The 25193-nt window shown below is 45.6% G+C and overlaps 1 protein-coding gene across 4 annotated transcripts in view; it reads left to right on the top strand.

The window, feature by feature from the left end:
- The window catches only part of STARD9 (StAR related lipid transfer domain containing 9), a 185864-nt gene that overhangs the window by 15101 nt on the left and 145570 nt on the right, over positions 1–25193 (top strand). For all 4 annotated transcript variants that reach the window (XR_004645546.1, XM_034769183.1, XM_034769182.1 and 1 more), the window contains exons 2-3: positions 11912–11981; positions 18001–18117. Coding sequence is in view for 3 of the 4 variants with exons in the window: in XM_034769183.1 (XP_034625074.1) it covers positions 11912–11981; positions 18001–18117 (187 nt within the window). In the remaining variant the exon portion in view is untranslated. The remainder of the gene's footprint in view (positions 1–11911; positions 11982–18000; positions 18118–25193) is intronic.

Consider the following 25193-nt stretch of genomic DNA (forward strand, 5'->3'; position numbering starts at 1 on the left):
TGCAGGGCGGATCCGGCTCCTCTACAGCTGCTCCGGAGTCCAGCCCGGGACTTTCCTGCAGCCCTCCCAGCCGCTCGCTCTGCTCTGCCGGGGGAGTGGGGAAATCCCGGACATTGTGAGTGCTTTACAAATTCCCCCCGGACGCTATTTTTAGTACAAAAAAGAGGACATGTCCGGGTAAATCCGGACGAATGGTAACCCTATAATAATCTTAATCATTTTTACGATTGGAACTCTTCATGCCTAAATTTGTTTTTCTGTTACTTAACATAGTGTAGAAAGAGCCTATCTCCATATTTTTAAGGCTGTTTTGAAGGAAAAATCCTCCACTTCCTGGTGGTTTTTCCCTTCAGGGTATGTTGACAAGAAACAGAACTCTCCGAACCTACCACAGTTTGGAATTAGAAAGAGATTAAGGGCACGTCTTCACTGGCGGTGCTTTAATGCGGCTCGTGTAGTCGTGGCATAGCGCTGGGAAAAAAAACATCTCCATGAGGAGTGCAGCTCCCAGCGCTGGGGGTGCAGCTACCAGTGTTGGTGCACTGTCTATACTGGCACATTACAACGCTGAAACTTGCAGCGCTCAGGGGTGGGTTTTTTTTTTCCCACACCCCTGAGTGAGAAAGTTGCAGTTCTGTAAAGTGCCAGTGTAGACAAGCCCTAAAAAGATGCAGCATTCATTGCCTCAAGATGTTTTTTGTAAAGAAAACAGTGTGGGTGGGGGATTGTAATAGTTTCCTCTAGTTTGTTCTCCTCCCCCCCCCCCTGTTTACATACAGCATGCTGGATAACTTGAGTGCTTGTTTGGATGGTAAATTAGCTCACTGTCCACATTTAAAAATCACATACTCTAAGAGAACTACTACATGCAAAATCCACACCTGGGTGTAAATGGGTATATCTCCCGCTGAAGTCTCTTGCTGAATTCTGCAGTAGTGTTCAATATATTGGGGTGCAAATTGAATAGAAAATGGGTGTAAAGGGTAAAGAAGTGTAAATTGCACTGATTTAGTGTTCAATGCACATACAAAATGAGTGCAGTTAACACACAGGGTGAAATTCTGGTCCCATTGAAGTCACTGGCAAAACTCCCTTAAATGTATATGTAGCAGGAAAAGCAACCAATGATTGGGTGTTTAAAGCAAGCTCTTGTAACTTATTTATTTTCCTGTTAGCTGCTTTTCTGCTATAGCCAGGGCTAGATGAGGACAATTTGGGGCCCTCATAGGTGCCGACTCCATGGGTGCTCTGGAGCTGGAGCACCTATGGGGAAAAAAATAGTGGGTGCTCAGCTCCCACCAGCCACAGCTGTTTGGTGGTGCCCCAGATCAGCTGATCAGGGGTGCGGCTTGGGGAGAGGCTTGGGGGAAGGTGAAGATCAGCAAGCAGCAGGCAGGCAGAGGCCTCAGGGATGGAGCAGAGTGGGGCGGGCCTCGGGGGAGGGGGCAAGGCGGGGATGGGAAAAGATGGAGCGAGGGCAGGGCCTTTGGGGGGAGGGGTGAAGTGAGGAAGGAGCCTTGGGGTGGAGCGCCCCCTGGGAAAAGTAAAAGTCCGCACCTATGCTAGGCATAGCATGACATAGGCCTCCCATGACTGCCTCAGAATCACCTCTCAGCCCTCAAGCCCTACCCTCAGACTTGGCGTGATAGTAGCAGGGCCTCCCTTTCCTGTCTTCATGCAGGTTTAACTCAACTTTTAGCATGCCCAGCTTGGAGTATAGTTTAAAGCCTGGATTTCACTGTAATGTGAGCCCTACCCTTACCTGCTTACTTTGCATTGTGGCTGCAGCTGAAGCCTGGATTGCAGAGCTCAGGTTTCCATAGTCCTCCAAAGCTACCCCACAGTTCCCTGGGCCTGTATTTTCCAGCCCTTCTACTTACTCACTTCCTATTCACCTCCTATGCACTGGAAACTATTGTGATGGTTCTTGTTGTACCCAGGGCTGTGAATCACCTTGTTACCCCCTATCTCTAGTGACAGGAAGTCTTGCCTGTGGTAGCTGGGTGTCAGCTCCCTAACATCACCGGCCTGTTATCCACTCATGCACTCTCCTCCAGGCTATGCCAGCCCTGTCTTTGCTTTTCAAGTTAACAAAAAGTGCACCCCAGTCCCCTTAAATTGTTCCCCTGTGATATCCAGTCCCTGACACTGGCTACTCACACAAATCCCAGATCCTCTGCTCCCAAAGGAGCAGCGTACCCCAGTTTGCCAGTTTTACTTTAAATCACTATTCCTGTGTAATCCACAGCACTTGTGAGCACTTTCAATAAAACAAAAAGTTTATTTAAGAAAGAATAAAGATTCCACTAGAAACAAGAGAGAGTAATGGAAATTATTACAATACAAAACAAAATGATGAAATGTTAACTGGGATCTATACTTATTGGTAGTTACCTTTCCTGTCTAATAAAGTAGGTTCCCCCATCAGAGTTCAGTCTGCTATAGAGCTGGCTTCCTTCCCAGTAACCAGGATCCAATCTTTCATGAAACACCCCCAATCTAGAAGATGTTGCCTCAGTGAATGGATGCGGAGTGTCTTTCTCCACCCTGTGATATATTGAATCAGTCTTTTGAATTTATTTGGGGACAGGGCGATCCCCTGTCTGTTATAATGTTACTTTTTACCTCCAAGTTGTTTTGATTAGTTGCAGTTGTCTTTGATGGTTTCCTATTGCCTGTTCTGGGATGGGGCCAGGATAATACAATTGAACCTTGTATTACATCTCTGGTTAACCAGGAAGGGATGACAACGTCTTCCTGCTTGAATGGACCATCACCGAGACACGGATTCCCTGGTGATTAACTTTTATTCCAAGACCATAAGGCATAGTTTTCAATATAATTGTTATTCCTTATATATTACCCTTACATGCATCTCACAATAATTATGAGTATTGATAAATTACAAGCTTTCAGTAGAGACATCATATGCTACCTTTCATGGATAAATATCATTAAAGTGGTAGTGAGTAATAAGGTGTAGTGAGTTTTTGTCAGGCCTAAGACAGGAGTTACTTGTGAGGAACAGTGAACCCTTTGCCAGTTGGCACCAACAGGCCTGTGTCACAGCTACCCCACTACTGCTTTATATAAACTTGGTTGGTGTTTAACTCATCATTTCACACGGCCTGGACCCTTTTTCACTGCTCAGTGCAGCTCAGCTGCACAGTGAGAGAAGATGCCATCCTAGCATGCTGCTAGCTGCCAGAGGATTACACCAGGGGTTTGGATGCCTTCCGGTATGAGTAAAGCAAAAAACATGATTTTGGAAGATGCATCTGAAATCAGCATCTCTACAAGATGCTTGAGAATTTTTCATACCTGAGATATTCAAGACAGTTGGTGAGATTCCTGTAGCTTACTAGCTCTCTCCCATCTATTGATAGGCTGATTAGCCACCAGGTCACTGGAGGGAACAACTTTTTCATCAGAGGTCTCCAAACAATTAACATCCTCCAAAGCTTCCCAGGCCTGATGTAATGTTAAAACCAATGCTGGTAACAGGCCCCTGGTCTGATTACCTTAGCCCCCCAAACATGCCCTCAATTTTTTAAATTAATTAAATCTGAAATTCATACCATTATATTTATTTCTCTTGCTCATTTTGACCCAGCTCCAGAGATGACAGGCACACTTTCTGGTTGCTTGTACTGAGTCTGCAAACCATGTATGTCTTGAATTGAATCCTGGTGAAAGTTCTCACCTTTAGCCTCACAGATGTTGTGCAGGGTACAGCACACCACAATAATACAGATGGCACTGGGCACACTGGCATCCAAACAGGTTTGTAGGCCATGCCATCTTGCCTTCAGCCAAATGTGCACACTGTCACCATCCTGCAAGTGCTCAGTGCGTGGTTAAACCTTCTGCCAGGTTCTCGGATATCAGAGTAGGGCTTCGTGAACCAGGGCAGTAGCTGTGTTTCCTAAAATAACAGTGGGCACAAGCACCCTGTTGATAAGCGTGTTATTTGGAGAGAATAAGATCCCTTTCTGTCCAAACAAGTAAATGCCAGGTCTCCTCAGCACCGTGATATCATGCACCCTGCTGGTGCATCCAACGCTGGTGATTGTAAACTTTGCCTTTATGGTCATCCAAGGCTGCATAATGCTTGAGTGGTATCCTTTGCCATTGACCTATTCATGTGCTCCTCGTGGTGGGCAAACAATAGGCACGTAGCCGCCATCAGTGGTCACAGTGCAGTTTGGTAACCCCATTCTCTCAAATCCTGCTTTTATTTCAGGCACATAGTAGGTATGTTCAACGCCTGGGGATAGATCAAAGCAGTCATTGCCTCACAAACCTCCACTACTACTACAGTACTGACAGTTAACTTGCTACCATCAAACTGATTAGCTACAGACCTGTAGCAATCGGGTGTAGCCAGTTTCCAGATGGCAATAGCAAATAGCTTCTGGACTGGTATGGCCTCCCTCATTTGTGGGTCCTTATGCTGAAGGGTTGGGGCTAGCTCCTCATACAGCACTGGTGGCCTTCCTCATGTGGAAGTTCTGAAGCCACTGCTGGTCATCCCAGTTCTGTAAGATGAGTCCCACCATGCTGTGCTAGTTGTCCTGCACCAGAAGCACCAGTTTTCATGTAGGGAACCTGCAGTAATTGTAGCATGCATCCCCTGTCTTCCCCACTGCCATGTCAGCATCCAGCCTGCATGATCTCCTCCTTACCAAGACCCACTGCTGCCTTCTGAGGGTCACAAACTACAGCTGAAATTCCCTCCACAGTGTCCCGTACACTGTCTCTGCATCCTGATGCAATAACAATGCAAACAAAAGCAGGAATAGTTCCAGCACCTGTGCTGGGTTTATGTCTTGGTACTGGCTGGAACCTACAGAAGGGAGGAGCGTGCAGAGCTAGAAGTGCCTCAGTTAAATGTGTCGGTGGGCTAAGAACACTTCCATCCAGGTATTTGGGCAGAACAGACAAGTTCCCACTATACACTCCAAAACAATTCCCATTAGCTCAAGTTAGCGAGGTGCTAACAATCCTGGGACAGACTTCAGAAATCCTAGCGCCTAGTGCGGCACCATGTGGATGCACCTGTATGGGTATGAGTCAAGAACAGGCAGCTCTGCAATGTGGATGCTTACAGGTGGGCTTGGCATACGTGGGTGCCCAGACTCAGGTAAACTATTCAGTGAAGATATACCTCCCCAGAGAAGAATGGGCATTAGCATGGGGGCTCCTTTCTGCTGCATAGGAGTAGCAGCAGGTCCCTCACTTCCCTCCAGAGCAGCAAGTGTGGCATCAGGGATCCCCTCTTTCACTCCTGAGGCATGTCTATACAGCAACTGAGAGGTGCAAGTCCCAGTGCAGGTAGACAGACATGCTAGCTCCACTCTAGTTCAGGGCCGGCTTTAGGCCGATTCCACTGATTCCCCTGAATCGGGCCCCGCGCCTAAGAAAGCCCCGCACCCTAAAGAAGAGCGCCTTTTTAATTTTTTTTACTCACCTGGCGGCGGTCTGGGTCTTTGGCGGCATTTCGGCAGCGGGGGGTCCGCGGAAGACCCAGAGCGAGTGAAGGACCCCCCTGCTGCCGAAGTGCCGCCGAAGACCCGGCCCACCGTCGGGTATTCGAATCGGGCCCCGCAGTGCCTAAAGCCGGCCCTGCTCTAGTTGGTATCTAAATATAGGAGTGTGGCCACAGGGGGCATGGGTGATGACCCAGGTATTTGTGGCAAGCTGGAGTGTAAACCTACCCTGTGCTAGCCAGCCATGCACTAAGGGTATGTCTACACTAGAAACACTACAGTGGCACAGCTGCAGGCTGTAGCGTAGACACTGACTACAGTGACAGAAGGGATTAGTAAATCAAGGAGGCGGTTGCTAGATCAACAGAAGAATTTCTCTGTCAACCTAGCGGTGTCTACAGCGGTCCCTAGATCAGCTTGCTTACTTCGCACAGGGTGTGAAATTTTTCACAGTGTGTCTGGGTGGACACTGCTGCTGTGCACTAAATGTGCCCTCATGCTCTTTAAGCTACTCTCATTTTAAAGCAAAGTGCACTATGGAACTTTCAGTGTGCGGCAGCAGGGTCCACGTGGATGCTTTGTGCGCAGCAAGCTGGTACGGGGTAGGTTTATGACCCAGCTTGCTGCAAACTAAGCATTTGTTTAGACAAGCCCTTTGTATTTATCCCAGCTGCTGGGGTAGTTGGATGAGTAGGGCCTGCTGCACATCTCTCCTGCGGCAGAGTCTTCTGCTGAGGTGGTTTTGGTGGGACTCCCAAACCAGTGGATTTTGGAGTTCACACCCCATGTGGATGGAAGGGGTAGCTCAACCCTCTGAAAGTTATGATTTCATGCTGCCTACAGGCACAGGGAGACATCACTGTATTGATTATGCTGAGTTAACATTTTCAAGCTTTTTTCCACTACCATGAGGCTAGACACTTTTTTTTTTTTTTTAATGAAAACCGAGAGTCTGATGTAATTACATAACTGTAGGAGCTGGGGGCTTAGGCATGAGCCTGTAGTCTCTGTGTCTTATTCTAGCCTTGCTCCCACCCTTTTCTGTGTCCTCAGTGTGTAAAATAAACCCTTTTCCACATGTGCTGGATGTCAGACTAGTGCAAATTACAGTACTGTGCCATTTTCTAGCTAATTTATACCATCATTTACACTACTGCAGAATTTGATCATGTGTGTCTTGGTTTGCCTCCTGTATCTTCTTATCAGAACTCTACCTACTGATTTGTTAAGCAAATGTTTGCCATATGATCTTATCAGAATCAATAAATTCAAGTGTTTGGTCTGACCCTGGGATGGGCAAACTCTTTGGCCTGAGGGCCACATCAGGAAATTGTATGGCGGGCCATGAATGTTCATGAAATTTGGGGTAGGGGTGTGAGAGGGGGTGAGGGCTCCGGCTAGGGATGCGGGCTCTTGGGTGGGGCCAGAAATGATATCACTTCCCTGAATGACTGCGCAAGAATAGTTAAACTATGGCCCTTAAAGTGCAAATATAAAGAATGTTTTAAAAAATCATTTAGAAACTTTCATATTAATAGTATTTTTGTACTTCCATGTATTACCTTTCCTCCAATGATCAGAAAAGTCATTACAAACATTGAGTTGCAATATCCTTGTGTGTTAGGTCTCAGTTTATAGATAAGAGAAAAAACTGAGGCATAGAGAAGTGAAATGATTTGTCCAAGGTTGTGACATAGATCTCTTGCTTGTTCCTCCCATACTTCAGCTACTAAGGCATGCTTCCTTTAACAATGTTCATCAGCTTATGCCTAAATAGAAGCATATCATCTAGCAAATGTTTACAGGATTAGACTGTGTGGTGGGTAGAGAATAGGATTTAGAGTTAAAGGAACTTGGGTTCTATTCCTGATTGCAAATGACTTGCCATGTGACTTTGGACAAAGTTGCTTAACCCATTTGTACTTCAGTTTCTTCATCTGTGGAATGGGGATAATTACCCACCAATGAAAGGCACTATTTTATGTAAATGCAATCTGCTTTAGTTTTAAATTTTCTCCTTTGTCCTGTTTTTTTTGTTTTCTTATACTTTACTGTAGTTTGAAGAGTCTTTATTTGGAAAGAGAATAAAATCACTTCTGCTTTATCTAAACAGCGTTGCTTTGGTACCAGAGAGTATGTCACGGGTTTCAGCTTACTAGACAATTTGTCTGTTCTTAGGGCTATATACAACCCTTGTGGAATGGGAACAATGAATTTCACTTATTACTGGTAATTATTATTTTGATTACATATTTATATTACAGCAGTGCCCAGTCAGGATCAGGGTCCCATTGTCCTAGGCACAATACAAACACATGTAGAGAAACTGAGGAACTCCTGGTCTAAGCATAGTTTGTGTAGCTTTTCTGTCTTCCTCCCTGTGACGAGGTGTGGGACCCCCAAGCCCTGACAGGACGCTGGCCCTGTCATCGCTGGCCGCCCGGCGCCCGGAGCCACCCCTCCTCCTCCCCAGCCCACCACTGCTCCCACTCAGGTGCTGGGGGCACCTCCCCCAGTGTGCCCAAACGAGTGGGAGAGCCCCACTCCGCTGCATGTAGTCTGGCGGGGCCTATGGAGGAGGGTGCGGTGGGATTACTGCCGGGTGTGGGAAAGGGCTCGCCCCAGGGCGAATCTTCCCTCCCCCATGCTGTTGCACCACTAGCTCCCCGAGCTCCAGTGCCACCACCCTTGCCCGACCCCTGTCCACCAGCCCAGAGATGATGCCATGGAGGGCTGGGTCCAAGTACAGGGGAAGTGGGGCAAGCGGAAGGCTCGAGCTTCACTCCTCCCATCTGATGTGGAGGCCCCCGGAAAGACCAGGAAGTGGGCCACTGACATCGAGCTTTCTGCCTTGCCCCCAGGTGAATCCCAGCCGCCGGAGGTGGCTGGGGATGACATGGTAGCAATGGAGGGTAGCACTGCCCCTCCTCCAGAGTCCCTCCCTGGGGTGACCCCTGATGGAGCCCCTCCCGCCCTCTTGCCACCTGAACTCCCTGCATGCTCCGAGGCGAGAGTCGCTTCGGGCACTGGTGAGGAGGTCCCCAGGGTGGTGGGTGGTGATTTCCCCTCCATCTTTGAGGAGATCGAGGCCCTGGGTCTGACCCCAGGCACCCAGGGGGAGGACAACCCTCTGCCAGCGGGCCTCAATCTGGGTGACCTTACCCTGGCCCCCCCTTCCCCATGCTCTCTCCGCCAAACCGCTGCCTCTGCTCCCGCCACCGAGGAACCGCTGGACTCTTCCACCGGCCCGGCCGCAGATGGCACCCTGCTAAAGGCCGCCGAGCCTATTGAGGCAACGGCCAGTGCCACGCGGCTGGGACCTGAGTCATCAGGGTCATCCCTTGTTGATGCAGGGCAGCCGACCTCCTTCCCAGGTGGGGGCCCCACTGCTGCTTCCCCACCTATCGATGCCGTGGCCACAACACTCGCCTTGGAGCGTGAGCCCGGTATCGTCGAGGGCCCCTTTCCCACTCCATGGACCCCTGAGCCTGACCGAGAGGTGCCACTCCCCGGTAGCTCGGCTGGCAGGGCCCTCGGTTCCAACTCTGCCCCTCTCTCCAACCCTGCTCCAGACCCCTGCCCCTGATGCCAACCCCAGCCCCCTCCCCTCCACCTCCTGTGCTGCTATTGCCTCCCCTGGGGCTGTCTTCTTCCCCTTCCTGGAGGATGACCCCCAGGGAGTGGCCTTCGTGTTCCTCTGTCCCAACCCCCTAGGGGCTGCTATTTTCCCTCTGCTGCCCCCCACTGAGCCAGGGTCTCAGGCGGGCACATACGGCCCGAGGTGCTGGGGGTCGCCAAGGCTGTGCTGGGTCGCCTGCTGCACCTCCGGGTCCGTATGGAGGGGCTAGTGGTCAACCTCATCAATGTTTACATTCCGACATCGGGCCCGGAGTGGCTGTGCTTTTATCAGCAGGCGTCCGCCTTCCTCGGCTCTTTGGATCCTTGCGAGTGCCTGGTCCTGGGTGGGGACTTTAACAGCATCCGCGAAGAGCGGGACCTCTCTGGGACCGAGCAGCACTCAGCCATCGCAGACATCCTCCAGGAGATTGTCGACCATCACTCCCTGGTGGACGTCTGGCGTGACCACCACCCGGACGATGTCTCGACGTTCACCTTTGTCTGGGTGTAGGCCCATCGGTCACGCCACTCCCGGTTGAACCGCATTTACTTCTCACGCTTTCATGGGCCCACTCCTCCAGCATCTGGCCGGCCCCGTTCTCGGATCACCACCTAGCGACCGTGACGGCTTCTCTCTGCGCGGAGAGGCCGGGGCCAGCCTGTTGGCATTTTAATAACAGCTTGTTGGAGGATGTAGTTGCAGAAATTCAGTTTTAATGTAGAATAATTGCAGTTTCGTTTTTCACATTCTAATATCTTTAAAATGGCTGTCTGGAATGTTGCAAACAAAACAGAATCCCCCTCACCTCCCCGATACCCTACCTCTGAAAAGGGTAAACAGTGAGGTGGCAAAGTTTCCAGATGATACTAAACTGCTCAAGATAGTAAAGATCAAAGCAGACTGAAGAACTTCAAAAAGATTTCACAAAACAGAGTGATTAGGCAACAAAATGGCAAATGAAATTTAATGTGGATAAATGTAAAGTAATGCACATTGGAAAAAATAACCCCAACTATACATACACTATGCTGGGGGCTAATTTAGCTACAGCTAATCAGGAAAGAGATCTTGGAGTCATCGTGGATAGTTCTCTGAAGACGTCCATGCGGTGTGTAGCGGCAGTCAAAAAAGCAAACAGGATGTTAGGAATCATTAAAAAGGGATAGAGAATAAGACAGAGAATATCTTATTGCCCTTATATAAATCTGTGGTACGCCCACATCCTGAATACTGCGTACAGATGTGGTCTTCTCATCTCAAAGAAGATATACAGGCATTAGAAAAAGTTCAGAAAAGGGCAACTAAAATGATTAGGGGTTTGGAACGGGTCCCATATGAGGAGAGATTAAAGAGGCTAGGATTTTTCAGCTTGGAAAAGAGGAGACTAAAGGGGGATATGATAGAGGTATATAAAATCATAAGTGGTGTGGAGAAAGTGAATAAGGAAAAGTTATTTACTTGTTCCCATAATATAAGAACTAGAGGCCACCAAATGAAATTAATGGGCAGCAGGTTTAAAACAAATAAAAGGAAGTTCTTCTTCCCACAGCGCAGTCAACCTGTGGAACTCCTTGCCTAAGGAGGTTGTGAAGGCTAGGACTATAACAGGGTTTAAAAAAGAACTAGATAAATTCATGGAGGTTAAGTCAGGATGGGTAAGGAATGGTGTCCCTAGCCTCTGTTTGTCAGAGGGTGGAGATGGATGGCAGGAGAGAGACCACTTGATCATTATCTGTTAGGTTCACTCCCTCCGGGCACCTGGCATTGGCCACTGTCGGTAGACAGCATAGTGGGCTGGATGGATCTTTGGTCTGACCCAGTATGGCCATTCTTATGTGAACAAACATGAGAAAGCAGGCACAGGCTGACTTTTTTAGAAGTGCCTGAAACATGGGGTCTGAAAAAACCTTCTTAGCTTCAACTAGTAATCCTACTAGGTGCACAGAAATAGTGATTTCGCTCTAACCCCACAACCTTTTTAATTCTACAATAGTAGTAACTTAAGGATGGCAGAAGTTGGCTGTCCTTGAACACAACTCCCATTGAAGTGAATGGGAGTTTTCCTTGAGTATTAAACAGCTGTGTTTGACCCCTAGCAATTTAAAATGTTTCTCCCTGATGAAGCATCCTAACCCGTGAAACAAAGAAGTCCTGAAATGTAATGTAAATGACCTTTTGGACACAGCTGTCAACTTGGGATTGTACGGTAAAAATAAAACCGTGCAATAACTCTCTCAAAATACAATTGAATCAACTTTTATAAGAATACCTGATCTACAGATACTCTGGCCATAAAACTTTCAATGTATTGATACATGACTGCATTTTTCAGTGGATCTTTCAGCAGTTATATGAAGTGCCTGCTTATAATTTAAAAACAAAAAATATTAAATTTATCAACTTTTTTGCTTCTAAAGTAAGGTTCTCTTTTTCTAGTAACCGTCCAGTTATGTGAGCTGTGGATTGTCACTTTAAAAAAAAAAAAAAAAAGGAAATGAACTAAATTCCAAACAGTGTAAAATACTTATTTCCTTAGTTGTGGTTTTTAAGATTTATGCTGAAACTTTTTCATGAGTCTGGTGCTCTTTGCTACTTTTTCTGACTGTAAAGACACTAGACTACAGAGCTACAAACATTTCTTGCTGCCATGAGGGAGTTTTTATAAACTGGATTGTCTGTCAGTGTTAGAATCAATCATACAAGTTGCTCTTAAGATTTTGTATTTAATATTAGATTTATGGGCTTGCTCTACTACAATTTAGTCTTTTTCATATTTTAACTGAATGTTTTAATCTGTTTCCAGAGAGAATGCAGAAGGGGGAAGAATAATTGTAGAAGTTGATGAAAAAGTGGCAAAAGTCAGAAACATAAAGGTAAGTTTCATTTGTTTCTTCTGCTTCTCAAACTCTGATGGTTCTAGAACAGGGGTGAGCAAACTTTTTGGCCTGAGGGCCACATTGGGGAATAGAAATTGTATGGCGGGCCATGAATGCTCACAAAATTGGGGTTAGGGTGTGGGAGGGGGTGAGGGTTCTGATTGGGGATGCAGGCTCTAGGGTGGAGCTGGGGATGAGAAGTTTGGGGTGTAGAAGGGTACTCTGGGCTGGGACTGAGGGGTTCAGAGCGGGATCAGGGCTGAGGCAGGGGTGCGGGAAGCGGTGCAGGTTCTGGCTGAGGGTGTGGGCTCTGGGGTGGGGCTGGGGATGAGAGGTTTGGGATGCAGGAGGGTGCTCCGGGCTGGGATCAAGGGGTTTGAAGAGCAGGAGGGGGATCAGGGCTGGGGCCGTGGGGAGAGACTCAGGGGTGCAGGCTCCGAGCAGCGCTTACCTCAAGCAGCTCCCAGTATCAGTGGCATGTCCCTTCCCTGGCCCTTACACATGGAGTGGCCCCGACCCCTGGAATGGGGCCATGTCATGGCTTCCGGGAGCCACATGGTGCAGCCCCCGAGCCGGCACCGTGGGTGGAGCGCCAGAGCGGGGCCATGCCGCGTGGTGCAGCCCCTGATCTGGTGCCCCGGCTGGAGTGCCGGAGCGGGGCCAAGCTGCGTGGTACGGCCCCCCACTGGTGTCCCGGCTGGAGCTCACAGGCAGGCTTAAAATGGCCGATCCAGCCCGCGGACCGTAGTTTGCCCACCCCTGTTCTAGAATAATGATGAAATTTTGTGGGAATGTATAGCTATATTTTTATTTGGCCATTGGATCATCCAGAAAGCAAGCTTAAAAATAAAACAGGAAGGAAATATTAAGAAAGAAACTTTAATTGGCACAGATACTGCGTTGTCTTAGAATTGCCATGAACATCTGTGTTTTTTGTAAGATAAACAAAGAACATCTAGCTGTGCTTCTCTTACTTTCTGTTTTCTGTATCTATCAAAGCCTCAGTACTGTGGCTGCATGCCATCGTTCAAGGCTGTCAGTAAATTGTTAGTAACAGTAAGATAATCACAAAATCCCAAACATCTGGATAAGTTTCTCTCTTTCCTTTTCTCCTTTCTCCCACCATTTGCAGTCAGATGCAATTGCAACTAATGTGTGAAATTGAGCAAAATGTATTCAGCCACAGTTAAGGCTTTGATGGGTGACTGCGAACACTGAGAATTGACTTACTGCACCCTCCTTCCTTTCCCTTTGGGATTCTTGGAGGCTACCTGCATGGGACATGAGAACCAGAGCTGTGTTTAAGACACTGAGGCTCTTTAATGCTGCTATGCTACTCAGTAAATTAGTAAAATGGGACCAAAGTCTGTGTTTCCATGCTCTTTCCGCTTCAAAAGGCAAATGAATGAAATGTAGAATAGTCTAGATAACTGTGGGAATTCTAAAGGACTCATGTTTTCTTTATTTCTTGATTGCTTTTTTGTTTATATCTGCATGTCAGCCTAATTATTTTAGATGACTTGTTCAAGAGAATTAGTATTTTAAATTTCTTAGGAGGAAGCTTGGCACAGATAAGATGAATAGACTTGTGCCTTTTCCCTCTTGTTCTGGTTGGTAATCTGGGCTCTGTCCTGTTAGGATAGCAGTTGATAGTGCTCAGCAATGCCAGAGATGCTTTTTTCTTCTCTCTCGCAGGTGTGAAAGGGGAAGGTACTGCTCACCTGCTGTATAATTCCTTTCTTTTTCATGTATAATATTATGGCCCCAATCCTGTAAATTGTTCCGTATGGGCCAACCTTGAGTCAGTTTGGCTCTGTGCAGGTACAGGGCTCTCCTCATATGGAACAGTTTGCATGATTAGGGCCTAGGGACCTATGAAAGTATTTCCTTTTTCAGCACTTTAAAGCTTTGCACCTAAAACTGACATAGGAGAAGACAGTAGGACTGTAATTCTAATTTAAATATTTGAATAACCATTGCTCCTCTACCCTCTAAAATAAATAAGGTCAGATTAAGATTCCCTGGTCTATTTACCTAGGGACACAGGGACCTAGAACTGAAGCAAATTGAGCCAATGTCAGTAGTCTAACATTTGTTTCAACAATAGAGCTTCTGGTACCTTATAAAGATTTGGTTCCCTTCGTCATGCCCATAAGTGAGAAATTATACTGGTAATTTCATAAAGTAATTAAAGTAAATGTATGGACAGAGCAAATCTGAGGTCACAATAAGATGACAGAAATGTTGAGGAGTTTGCAGAAACCAGGTGGCTCTTGGTAGTTTTTTTGCATTTTAATTGTTTTTCTAATGGTTATATGCATCAAAGATATTCCAAAGTCTCCTTACAGTTCCATCTTCAAGAAGGACCTGAAGTGTGTGTCACAAGTTTAGAGTCTTAGCGAAAGGATTCCTCTGGAATAAGCCTAGAGCATAGATAGATCGTAAAATGGATGAAAAGTTTAGCAGGTTATAATGCTCAGCTAGGCTACAGCATAGTTAACAATCAGTATATTTAATATTAGGTCATTTTAGAGAGGTTTTCTGTATATATGTTGAGTGTATTTCTGTGTGTCAGAGAAAAGGCAGAAATGGCCTTAAAGCTTAGCATGTGCACTCATAGTAATCCATGTAAACAACTTCTCTGGTACAGAATTATCTGGTGATATGAGAAGAATATATTTTGAAGGCAGAAAATATGCTACAGATCAGACAGTAAATATCACAGCAGTCAGATTAAGCTACTAGGCCAGGATTTCTAGAAGTGACTAGAGAGTTTGTGTGCCCAATTTGAAACAACCGAAAGAGGACGGATGTGCAGCATGCAGGTGCTCAGCCCTTTCTCAAGCATGCAAGAAAAATCGGAGTTTCCTCACCACGTGCCTCACTTGTGTGGTGGGTTGTTTCGATGGTCCCTTTTCTCCCCAGCCATCATGTCTTTTGCCTTCTTGGGGGAGTCTCTGACATCAGGATAGTGTTGTGGGGATTAACCTAGTCTAGATTCACTGCTTGGATTTATCAGGCCCATCTGGGAGTCCCTCCCTGAAATGATAGTAACTAGGAAGAAGCCATCTGTAGGCTTCTGATGTGCAACTGAACCTAGTTAGACTGACCTTTTGAGAGAGAGCCATGAAATAAGTACTTTGCTTAGGAACAGAGGGATAGAGGGTCTTTCTTAGCAGAAGTCTGGCAGGGAGTTCTGGAGTCATAAGAGCTGACCTGTTTATATTTTGTTTGGTATTTCAAGACTGTTAAGTTTTATGAAGGGAGAGGCGTTGCCTTGTCTACATACCAAAGTTTCACTGCTTGTAAATATACCAGTATGTTAAAGTGGTACAACCCCCAATATGGAAACAGTTATCAGTATAAGAGTGCTTTATGCCAGCAAGCTATTCCTGTATAGGAAGAGAATAAGCTATAGGTATATAAGACATATACAGCAGGATAACCATTTCCACACTAGGGTTGTACCAGTATAATAATTTAGTTTTGAAAAAAAACAAACAAACCAATGTACCCATAATGAAAATAGTTATATCAGTGCACAAACTGTGTAGCTGAAACCTTTACATTAATAGAGATTTCTTTTGTAGCCTGTCACTTTGATTATAAAATTGAATTCGCAGAGATAAAGTACCGTATTCATTTTATCTTGTTGCAATAGGCAGTCAGGGCTCCTAGTTAGCCACAATCAGCTACTGCAGAAAACAATGGAGAGTTCTCTTTTGGGTTACATCACTTATAAGGCTTCTGAATAAACCTCATTTATTGAAGAATCCTTTTGAATTAACTGATCAATAGACTAGCTCACATTTTAACACTAGCCAAAGGAAACATCAGTTGGAGTTAATTCAACATGATTAATTTAAAATCATGTGAGTTTCTCCATACATGAGGTCCTTTTTCGTTTAAGGACAAATGTACAGGTCCGTCCCCCCACCCCCCCCACTCAGAGCAGCAAAACTGCTGTTAGCAAAGAGGCTCTTTTAGATGGGCTTGTTTAACAATTTCCCCAGTAATCTCCATAAATTATGATAATACTTAGCATTTACAGTGCTTTTCATTCATAGATCTTAAAGGTAGCTAAGTGTTATCATCACCATTTTTCAGCAATAGTGGCTAAGTGGTTTGTTAATGTGATATTTAGTGTTCTAATTAATCGTGAATTTAACTATTTTCTTTTCTACTTATGTTGTTGCCAGATGTCAAGATTGCTAATTCTGTTGCTGCTAATGTCAGTGTTACATATGGATCCAGCTATTTCTGGCTCATGTGTGACTCAAGGTTTTCTCCTTTGATTTGGGAAGGGGAAGTGTTGTTTGGGTTTTTGGAAAGTGCCTTGCCCACTTGCTGGGTGCAAACAGATACAGCATCTTATTTGGAATCAAATGACGACTTGTGTAGCAAGATCTGTTTGATTTCCTTAACTTGAGTCACCTTTTATGAAAATGATTATTTTTACAAAGCCATAGGCATACATGGCACTTCGCAGCTCAAATAAAAATACAAGCTCTTGCCCTTAAACATTTACAGTCATAAATATTAGACCTGATTCTGCAGTCCTTATTCATAGGAGTAGTGTCATTGACTCTTTAATGAAACTTTACTAAATCCTTTAAACAGCTTTTTTTAATATCAAGAGACTGATCCCGCCTCCAAACTCTCCCCGGGGGGAGGGAAGTGTATTTAAAAACAGATTAAAAAATTCCAGTAGGGTGTTATCCCATTCTTTGCACAGATTAATTTAATGTATGGCATCAGATTTCGAATCAGTGATGAAAGCTGAAACCATGAACAAAGTTAAAATATGTATGTATATATTTTTAGAAATTATGTACATTCTACAGTAGCACTGGGAAATTTTTGTTCTGATTACTTGATGGCTGTTTAAACTAGAGCTGTATAGACCAATATTGGGTATGTCTTCACTGCAGAGTTAGCCTTCCCCAACTCCCTTCCTGTCTACACACAAACTTCTCACCTGTATTTAGTGGTGCTTTCAACCTGGATTAATTGGCATGTCTGTGGGTATGGATTAAAACTTTATAGTGAGGACTCTAAGCTAAACCACTCGGGAGTTGATAGTTCTCCACTGCCTTCCCAAAATTCCCCATGTGTGCCTAGAAGGGACAGACAGGTTCTTCTACAACTTAATATGAAAGAATTGTAGAGAAGCTCAGCTTACTGCAGCCCAAAAGAGCCATGGGATATGCCCCTACAAATCCTAATGACACATACAGATGAGTGTAGCACTAGTGAGGTTGTAGTAATTCAGGTATGGCTTTGCAGTGTGGCTACTCACACGTGGGCTAGGCTAACTTAGGTGCTCAGACCTGAATGCCAGTCACCCAAGCTACATTTTTAGTGAAGACATATATCCTAAGTGAAATACTTGAGTAACGAAAAGAAGTAGCTCCAACCTATGCTATGTCTGGAGAGTTTGGTCATGATTACTGGTTAATCAAAACTCAGGATTTGCTATGGGCACTTTGTACATACACTGAGGGAGGAGAACTGATAAACTGTTAATACAAGGTACAGAAGGAGAGTAGATAGACTTGTGGTTAAAGCGTAATACTAGGAGTTGCGAGGTGTGGTTCGTATTTCTGGCTCTACCATAAACATAGTCATTTAACCTCTGAGATTCAGTTTCTCCATCTGTAAAATGGGGATAATGCTTTCCCACCTAAAATGGATGTTGAGGATTAACTCAGTAATGCTTGTAAAATGCTTGGAGATCGTTGGATGGAAAACTCTTAAGTGCATTGTACTTTTTTTTAAGTAGGAGAGAAGTGGTGAACGAACTGCTCAGTGAAAGTTTTACCTTAGCAGCTTTGTGATGGATCCATCCATATTTTTTCTTTGACTTTTGTGCAAAAAATTAAAACAGTATGAACTTGGAGCCATGAATATTTGTGTTGTGAGAAGGGGAAAAGTATATCCCGGACAAACATTTAAAATGATGCTCTTTGGTAATCCTCAAATTCAAGTGCTCTTTCTATCTTCCCCCACTATTCAGGTAGACAATAGGCTTGAGGGCCCATGGGACACAAGAGAGAAGATTGTGGCTTTTGGCTTTGATTTCTGCTATTGGTCAGTTGATCCTGAAGATCCTAAATATGCATCTCAGGAAGTGGTGAGTAATGTTTCAATTCTCCGTGTGTGTCCTGTTTTGTCCTTTATTATTGTGTTTGGTGAGAAGGTGGGGAGGATATAAACCCTCAGTAACCAAGTTTGAGAGTCTAGTATTTGATTTATTTTTCCTAGGACCATCTTTTTCTTATCCTGTTGATGATATATCAGTACTGTATCCCCACTGTGGTAACATCACAGTCCTTAATTTAAAATAAAAGTACTGGAGTACTCTTTGTACTAGTTGATAGACATCACTGTGACTGTGTCATCAGCTTTCTGATAAGCGCTCATGATCTGAAAAGACAAGAAGCCTGAGGGACTCCAGTTAAAGCAATGAAAAATAATTGGGGGTCAGATTCTAGAGGGAAAAAATTATGGTACTTTATATAAGTGCTGACCACAATCCCAAACTTAGTCCACAGAATCAGAGTAGCTCGATGTTTCTACTGAAATTATCAGCAATGAAGTGACATTTTAAACGGCAGCATTAAACTTCAATGTTAACACCACATTGTTCTGAACAATACCAGATTAACTCTGAGCATTTAATTAGAGAATCAGAAATCTCTCATACCAACCAGCACTCTTCCTAGTTTGATAGTCCAAGATTTGTTTGGTTAAATACAAAGGTCATAGGGATATGTGTATTCAAAAAACCCAAAAATGATAAGGTTCACTTTCTTTTTTTCAGTAACCCAGAGGTTCTTGTAAAATGACAAGTAATTATGGGAAAACAGCCCCTACTTTCTCCAGACATATCCTATCTGTGTGCATTCAGTGCTGTCTGCTGACAGTAGTGATTAAAACATGTTTTTACTGCTCTTCGCTACTGATAGACTTGAAGAGCCAACACATCTAACAGGTTGCTGTATCTATTTGATCTTGTCCATCAGTAGAATTGTTTACTAAATTCCAATCATTATACCTGTGCAGGCCTGTTGCAGACAATGGAGTCACACAGGTGTCACTGAGGACCAAATTAGCCCTGCAGAACCTGTTCTATTGGTGATGATGTGCACAGTACCTAGCTTTATTCTGAGTCTATGCTGGGGCTAAAGTTCTGAGCCCGGCACCCCCCATGGGGCTGAAGCGAGAAATGCAGGGCTGAAGCCCTGAGCCCTGGCATCTCAGAGGGGCTGAAGCTGGGAGCATACCATAGGGCTGAAACCCAGAGCCCTGGTGCTCTTGTGAGTCTAAAGCCCAGAGTCCCAGCACCCTGCAGGGCAGAAGCCTTAGCTCCCCCCAGCCCTGGCACCCTTTGAGGCTGGAGCCCTGAGCTCCCCTCTGCCCCCAGCACCCCGTGGGACTGAAGCTCTCAGCTCCTCCCCACAGCCCTGTCACCTCCCACTCAGTGGCTGAAGTCCAGAACTCTGAGGCCTCCCTCCCCCTTTGGCTGAAGCCATGAGTCCTAAGGTTCCCCCCCCCAGCCCTGAAATGTAACCCCTGATCTAGACCATTCCTGACATGTGTTTGGAAATTTTTAAGAGCAGGTTAGACAATGACAGAGATTGCACAACCTCCTTAGGCAATTTATTCCAGTAGTTAACCACCCTGACAGCTAGGAAGTTTTTCGTAATGTCCAACCCAAACTGTCCTTGCTGCAATTTAAGCCCATTGTTTCTTGTCCTCAGAAGTTAAGGAGAACAATTTATCTCCCTCCTCCTTGTAACAACCTTTTATGTGCTTGAAAACTGTTATGTCCCCTCTTAGTTTTCTGTTCTCCAGACTAAACAAACCCAATTTTTTCAATATTCCCTCATAGGTCATGTTTTCTAGGCCTTTAATAATTTTTGTTGCTCTTCTCTGGACTTTCTCCAATTTGTCCACATCTTTCCTGAAATGTGGCACCCAGAACTGGACACACTATTCCAGGTGAGACCTGAGTAAAGCGGAAGAATTACTTCTTGTGTCTTGCTTACAACACTCCTGTTAATACATCCCAGAATGATGTTTGCTTTTTTTGCCAGTGTTACACTCTTGACTCATATTTAGCTTGTGATTCAATATGACCCCCAGATCCCTTTCTGCAGTACTCCTTCCTAGACAGTCATTTCCCATTTTGTATGTGTGCAACTGGAGGTTCCTTCCTAAGTGGAATACTTTGCATTTGCCCTTATTGAATTTCATCCTGTTTACTTCAGAACATTTCTCCAGTTTGTCTAGATCATTTTTAATATTAATCCTATCTTCCAAAGCACCTGCAATCCCTCCTGGTATCGTCCGTAAACTTTATAAGTGTACTGTACTTACCTAAATCAATGGGGGTAAGTGGTGAGGTGGAGCAAGAGCTGGGTCAGCTGGCCACATGCCACTACTTTCCAGGGTGTTTGCACTATCAGAGCATTGTCGATGGGCAGGAATGCACCAGAGAATCTGACTCTTAATCTTTTTATGTTTGAATTGAACACTTGATATAGATAGATGGTAAACAAAGAATCCAGGATGCCTTTTTACAAGGTCCCTATTCAGAATAGAGCCGCACTTTAATTATTGTTAAGGGAAAGATTTAAATATGAAGGAATTTAGAACTGATAGAGTGTTGTCTGGGTTATAGTCCCCAGATCTGACCCTTGGCAGAGCTGCTTTAATGTAGTACTCTTAATATATTCTAATATTAGTTCCTGATATAATTGGGGTTGGGAGTCTATCTGTGGGCTCACTGAGCAAAGAAACTTTGCCCTTACTTGCAAATGGAATGGGAGATGGAGTCAGTCCAACATGCCTTCCCACAGATAGGGAAATTAAGCCATTAAGAGTCCACTTACTCTTTCTCCTGAGTGGCTGGGTGTTGAAGGCAGCTACCATTCTGCTCCTAAAGAGGAGAAAGCCCAGTCAAAGGTTTCTACTGAAGATCTGTAATCAAAGTAGGGCATTTTGGCAGCTGAGGAACTGTGACGACAGTAAAAGCAAAAGGTCTTCTACATCTGCCCTTTTCTCTAAAATGGGTTTTAAGTGACCTTTGCTTCTACTTTAAAAGTTAAAATTTGATGAGATATGTCTCATTTGTCAGTGTTGTTTTCCCCCCTTAAAAGTGACCTCTCCAACAATTAAATTGGGCGGGAAGGAGCTTCTTTTCTGTGTGCCTTGCTGTGAACACTGACTTCTGTTTCCTCTCATCTTTATAACAATACAATAAGAAACATTTTCTTGCGTAGAACTGTTATCAATGTAGTTGGCTTTACAGCTAGGATGCTTTTGCATAAGCATTGATAAATACAACCCACTATGTCCTCTTTATCTCCACTGATGAAAGTTTGCCACATGAATTCAGCATTGGCTAGGGCAATGAAGTACTCTTCATACTTCTAAAACAATATTACAAATAAAGGAGAGTTTAAAATGTACCATAAAGTGGCCTTGTGTAGTCACTGAATGTACCTGGTACACTTCCTCCTTCTTCTTCTCCTCCCCCCCCCGGCAGGCCGAGGCATAGGACGGGTCGCCGGAGCTGATGCTGTCACATATGCTGCATATGCCTAAAGACGGCCTTGGATATTGGGTGCTGCGCCATGTACCTGTTAGTGTTACTTGCAAGCCAGTGGAATGTCTGGCTTTTAAAAGAACAACATTGTATTCAGCAGCAAGGAAATGTAAAATGAACGGGTTTAAAGATGGGTTGGTGCTCTGAGGGACTTGGGACAGTGAGTGAATTTCTGTCACTAATTTCCCCAATGGTTTTAGGATTTTTATAGCAGATGTAATATGTAGTTCATAAGCGGATGCTGGAGAAATGTGCTTGCTTTTGTGAGTTTCAGACCCCTAATATTGTTTGAATGAAGTTCTTTGTGTTTAATTCCATGTTTTAAATCAATACTCTATCACTGAGTACATACAGATTCAGTTTCCTAGCAGCTTCCTTATTTTAGTGATATTATCAGCGACTAAAAGAATTAAATAACACTGCCATACAGTAAAGCTTTCTTTTATAAGTTTGCCTGCAATCACTGTATTTCCTTACAGTGAAGTCTTGTTGTGCCAACTGTTATCGCAGGGGCTTGGTTTATTAGCTGAATGATGAAAATACTCTACCTTCAGGCATCTTTCTTGAGAATACTGTCTCTAAAAAAGCTGTGTCCCTTCTTGTCTTCCGGATGAGATGTCAAAACAAGTTCCTAACAGCTTCTAGTCATTATAGAGATCCAATGGCAATGATAAGAGTAGGGGTATACATCCCTTTATCTAGGCCAAATTCCAACTCTTTCAATTTATAATCTGCCTCTGTAAACTTCTCCTGCAGTTACCCTTGTATGTGGTATTCATTTCAGGTTCTGTAGTATTAAACAGTTGCTGTGTTGTGCTCCAGAGTTGGCTACACTTCATAATATTATTATATATTCCTGTATCCCTTTCAAAACCACCTGTGAAGTAAGTGAGACTTAAGGTGTGTCTACACTTCCATCTAGGGTGTGTGATTCCTAGCGTGAGGAGACGTACTCATGCTAGCTTTCATGGAGCTAGCGTGCTAAAAATAGAATGCAGCTGCAGTAGCATGAGCTGTAGGAGGGGTAGCTGCCCCAAGTGCATTCCCATCAGAGATGCTAGGTATGAATTTAAGGTGACTAGCCCCTTCTGCTGCTTGTTCTGCCACAGCCACATTCTATTTTAAGGTGTCAGAGTGGTAGCCATGTTAGTCTGTATCAGCAAAAACAACGAAGAGTCCTTGTGGCAGCTTAGAGACTAACAAATTTATTTGGGCATAAGCTTTCGTGGGCTAGAACCCACTTCATCAGATGCACGGAGTGGAAAATACAGTAGCAGGTATAAATACACAGCACATGAAAAGATGGGAGTTGCCTTACCAAGTGGGAGGTCAGTCTAACGAGACAATTCAATTAACAGCAGAATACCAAGGGAGGAAAAATCACTTTTGTAGTGGGAATGAGAGTGGCCCATTTCAAACAGTTGACAAGAAGGTGTGAATAACTTGCTTATTATTTCTAGCATGCTAGCACAGGGTTGGTCAAACATCCGGCTCGTCAGACCTTTTAATCCGGCCCTCAGCTCACACCAAGGAGTGGAGTCAGGGGCTTGCCCTGCTCTGCGCGGCTCCCAGGAAGCAGCCGGCATGACCCCCCTCCGGTTCCTACGTAATACGCGGAGGTGTGGCCAGGCGGCTCTGTGCACTGCCCTGTCCACAGGTGCTGCCCCCGCGGCTCCAGGCCAATGGGAGCTATGGGGGCAGCACCTGCGGACAGGGCAGCGCGCACAGAGCCACCTGGCCGTGCCTTTGTGTAGGAGCCAGAGTTGGGACATGCTTCCAGGAGGTGCTTGAGGTATGCGCTGCCCAGAGCCTGCCCCACTGCGACCCAGTCCCCAGCCCTGATTTTTCCCCCCCCAGCTCTCTGAACCCCTCAATCCCAGCCCAGAGCCCCCTCTTGTACCCCGGCCCCACCCAAAGCCTGCACCCCCAGGCAAAGCCCTCACCCCCCCCATGCCCCAACACCCTGACCCATCCCAATCCCCCTCCTGCCCTCTGAGCCCCTCGGTGCTGGCCCGGAGCACCCTCCTGCACCCCAAACCCCTCATCTCCAGCCCCATCCCAGAGCCTGCACCCCCAGCTGGAACCCTCACACACACACACACCCCTGCACCTCAACTCCCTGCCCCAGCCCTGATCCCCCTCCCATCCTCCGAACCCCTCGGTCCCAGCCTGGAATAGTCTCCTGCACCCCAAACCCCTCATCCTCAGCCCAGGGCCGGCTCCAGGTTTTTTGCCGTCACAAGCAAAAAAAAAAAGAAAAAGGGGGGGGGGGGGCGGGAGTGCTGCCACTGAAGCAAAAAAAAAAAGCCGGAGTGAGTGCCGCCCCTTGAAAAGGGCTGCCCCAAGCACATGCTTGGAACACTGGTGCCTAGAGCCAGCCCTGCCCCATCCCCATCCCAGAGCCCGCACCCTCAGCCAGAGCCCTCCCCCACGCCCCAACCCCCTGTCCTAGCCTGGAGCCCCCTCCCTCACTCTAAACTCCTCATTTCTGGCTCCACCCCAGAGCCCGCACCCCCAGCCGGAGCCCTCACCTCCTCCTGCACCCCACCCCCAATTTCATGAACATTCATGGCCTGCCATACAATTTCCATATCCTGATGTGACCCTCAGGCCAAAAAGTTTTCCCACCCCTGTGCTAGCTCGATGAAAGCTATCTCCGGTGTCTCCTCAAGCTAGGAATCGCCTCCCCCAAGCTCCAAGTGTAGACATACCCTTAATTAGATAATGCTTATGTAAAGTGCTGTAAAAACCTTGGATGACAGTTACTAGGAAGTGTAAACTTGTTATTTGAAAAACACTCTCAGTTGTGTTCCTTTCCTGACTTGCATTTGTTAAACTGTGAACAGTTGCCATCCACAGTAGAATCTAAACCACAATATTTATTACTCTTAATATGTTTGTGTTAATGTTCCCTTCATCTTTTTTTAATTTAAGAGCTGGGGAAAAGTATGATATGTTTTGTTTTTTCTCCCTTGGTTGAGGGGTGAATAGCTTATACTGTTTGTAACGTGATACATAAACCTGAAGAGAAGTTAAACGACACAAGGGAGAAAACACTCAATATCCACATAACATACTTTATGCACTCATTTAACAAAAAGAAAAATGACACCACATCTGCAAGTGCTTATGCCTTTTAAAAACATAAAATGTGTGGTTCTTAAATGTAATTTTATTTTTAATATAGTGCTCTGTATTTTTATTTTTCAAGGTGCTGTTCAAATAGTAATTATTCTTCTGAGCTGAGACTAGATCTCAGTTTTCCTGAGTTGCACTCTTGTGCTCTGACTATAAACTATCTTACCTTTCTGAAAGATGGCGAGGTTGCTCATCATTGTCCCAGTGGCAGCTCCCCGCCCCGCCCCGCCCCACCTTGCCTCCGCCTCCTCCTCCTCCTCCTCCCCCTCCCCTGAGCGTGCTGCGTGCCTGCTTTTTCCCCCTAGCTCCCAGCTCTTGCACCACGAAACAGCTGTTTAGCGCGGCAAGCGCTGGGAGGGAGGGGGGAGGAGGGGGACCGTGGGAAGAGGCGTGGCTGGGGCGGGGATTTGGGGAAGGGGTCCAATAGGGGCAGGGAAGGGGTGGAGTTGGGGCGGGGA

The sequence above is a fragment of the Trachemys scripta genome, chromosome 4, assembly GCF_013100865.1.
Source record: "Trachemys scripta elegans isolate TJP31775 chromosome 4, CAS_Tse_1.0, whole genome shotgun sequence".
Taxonomy (NCBI): Eukaryota; Metazoa; Chordata; order Testudines; family Emydidae; genus Trachemys; species Trachemys scripta.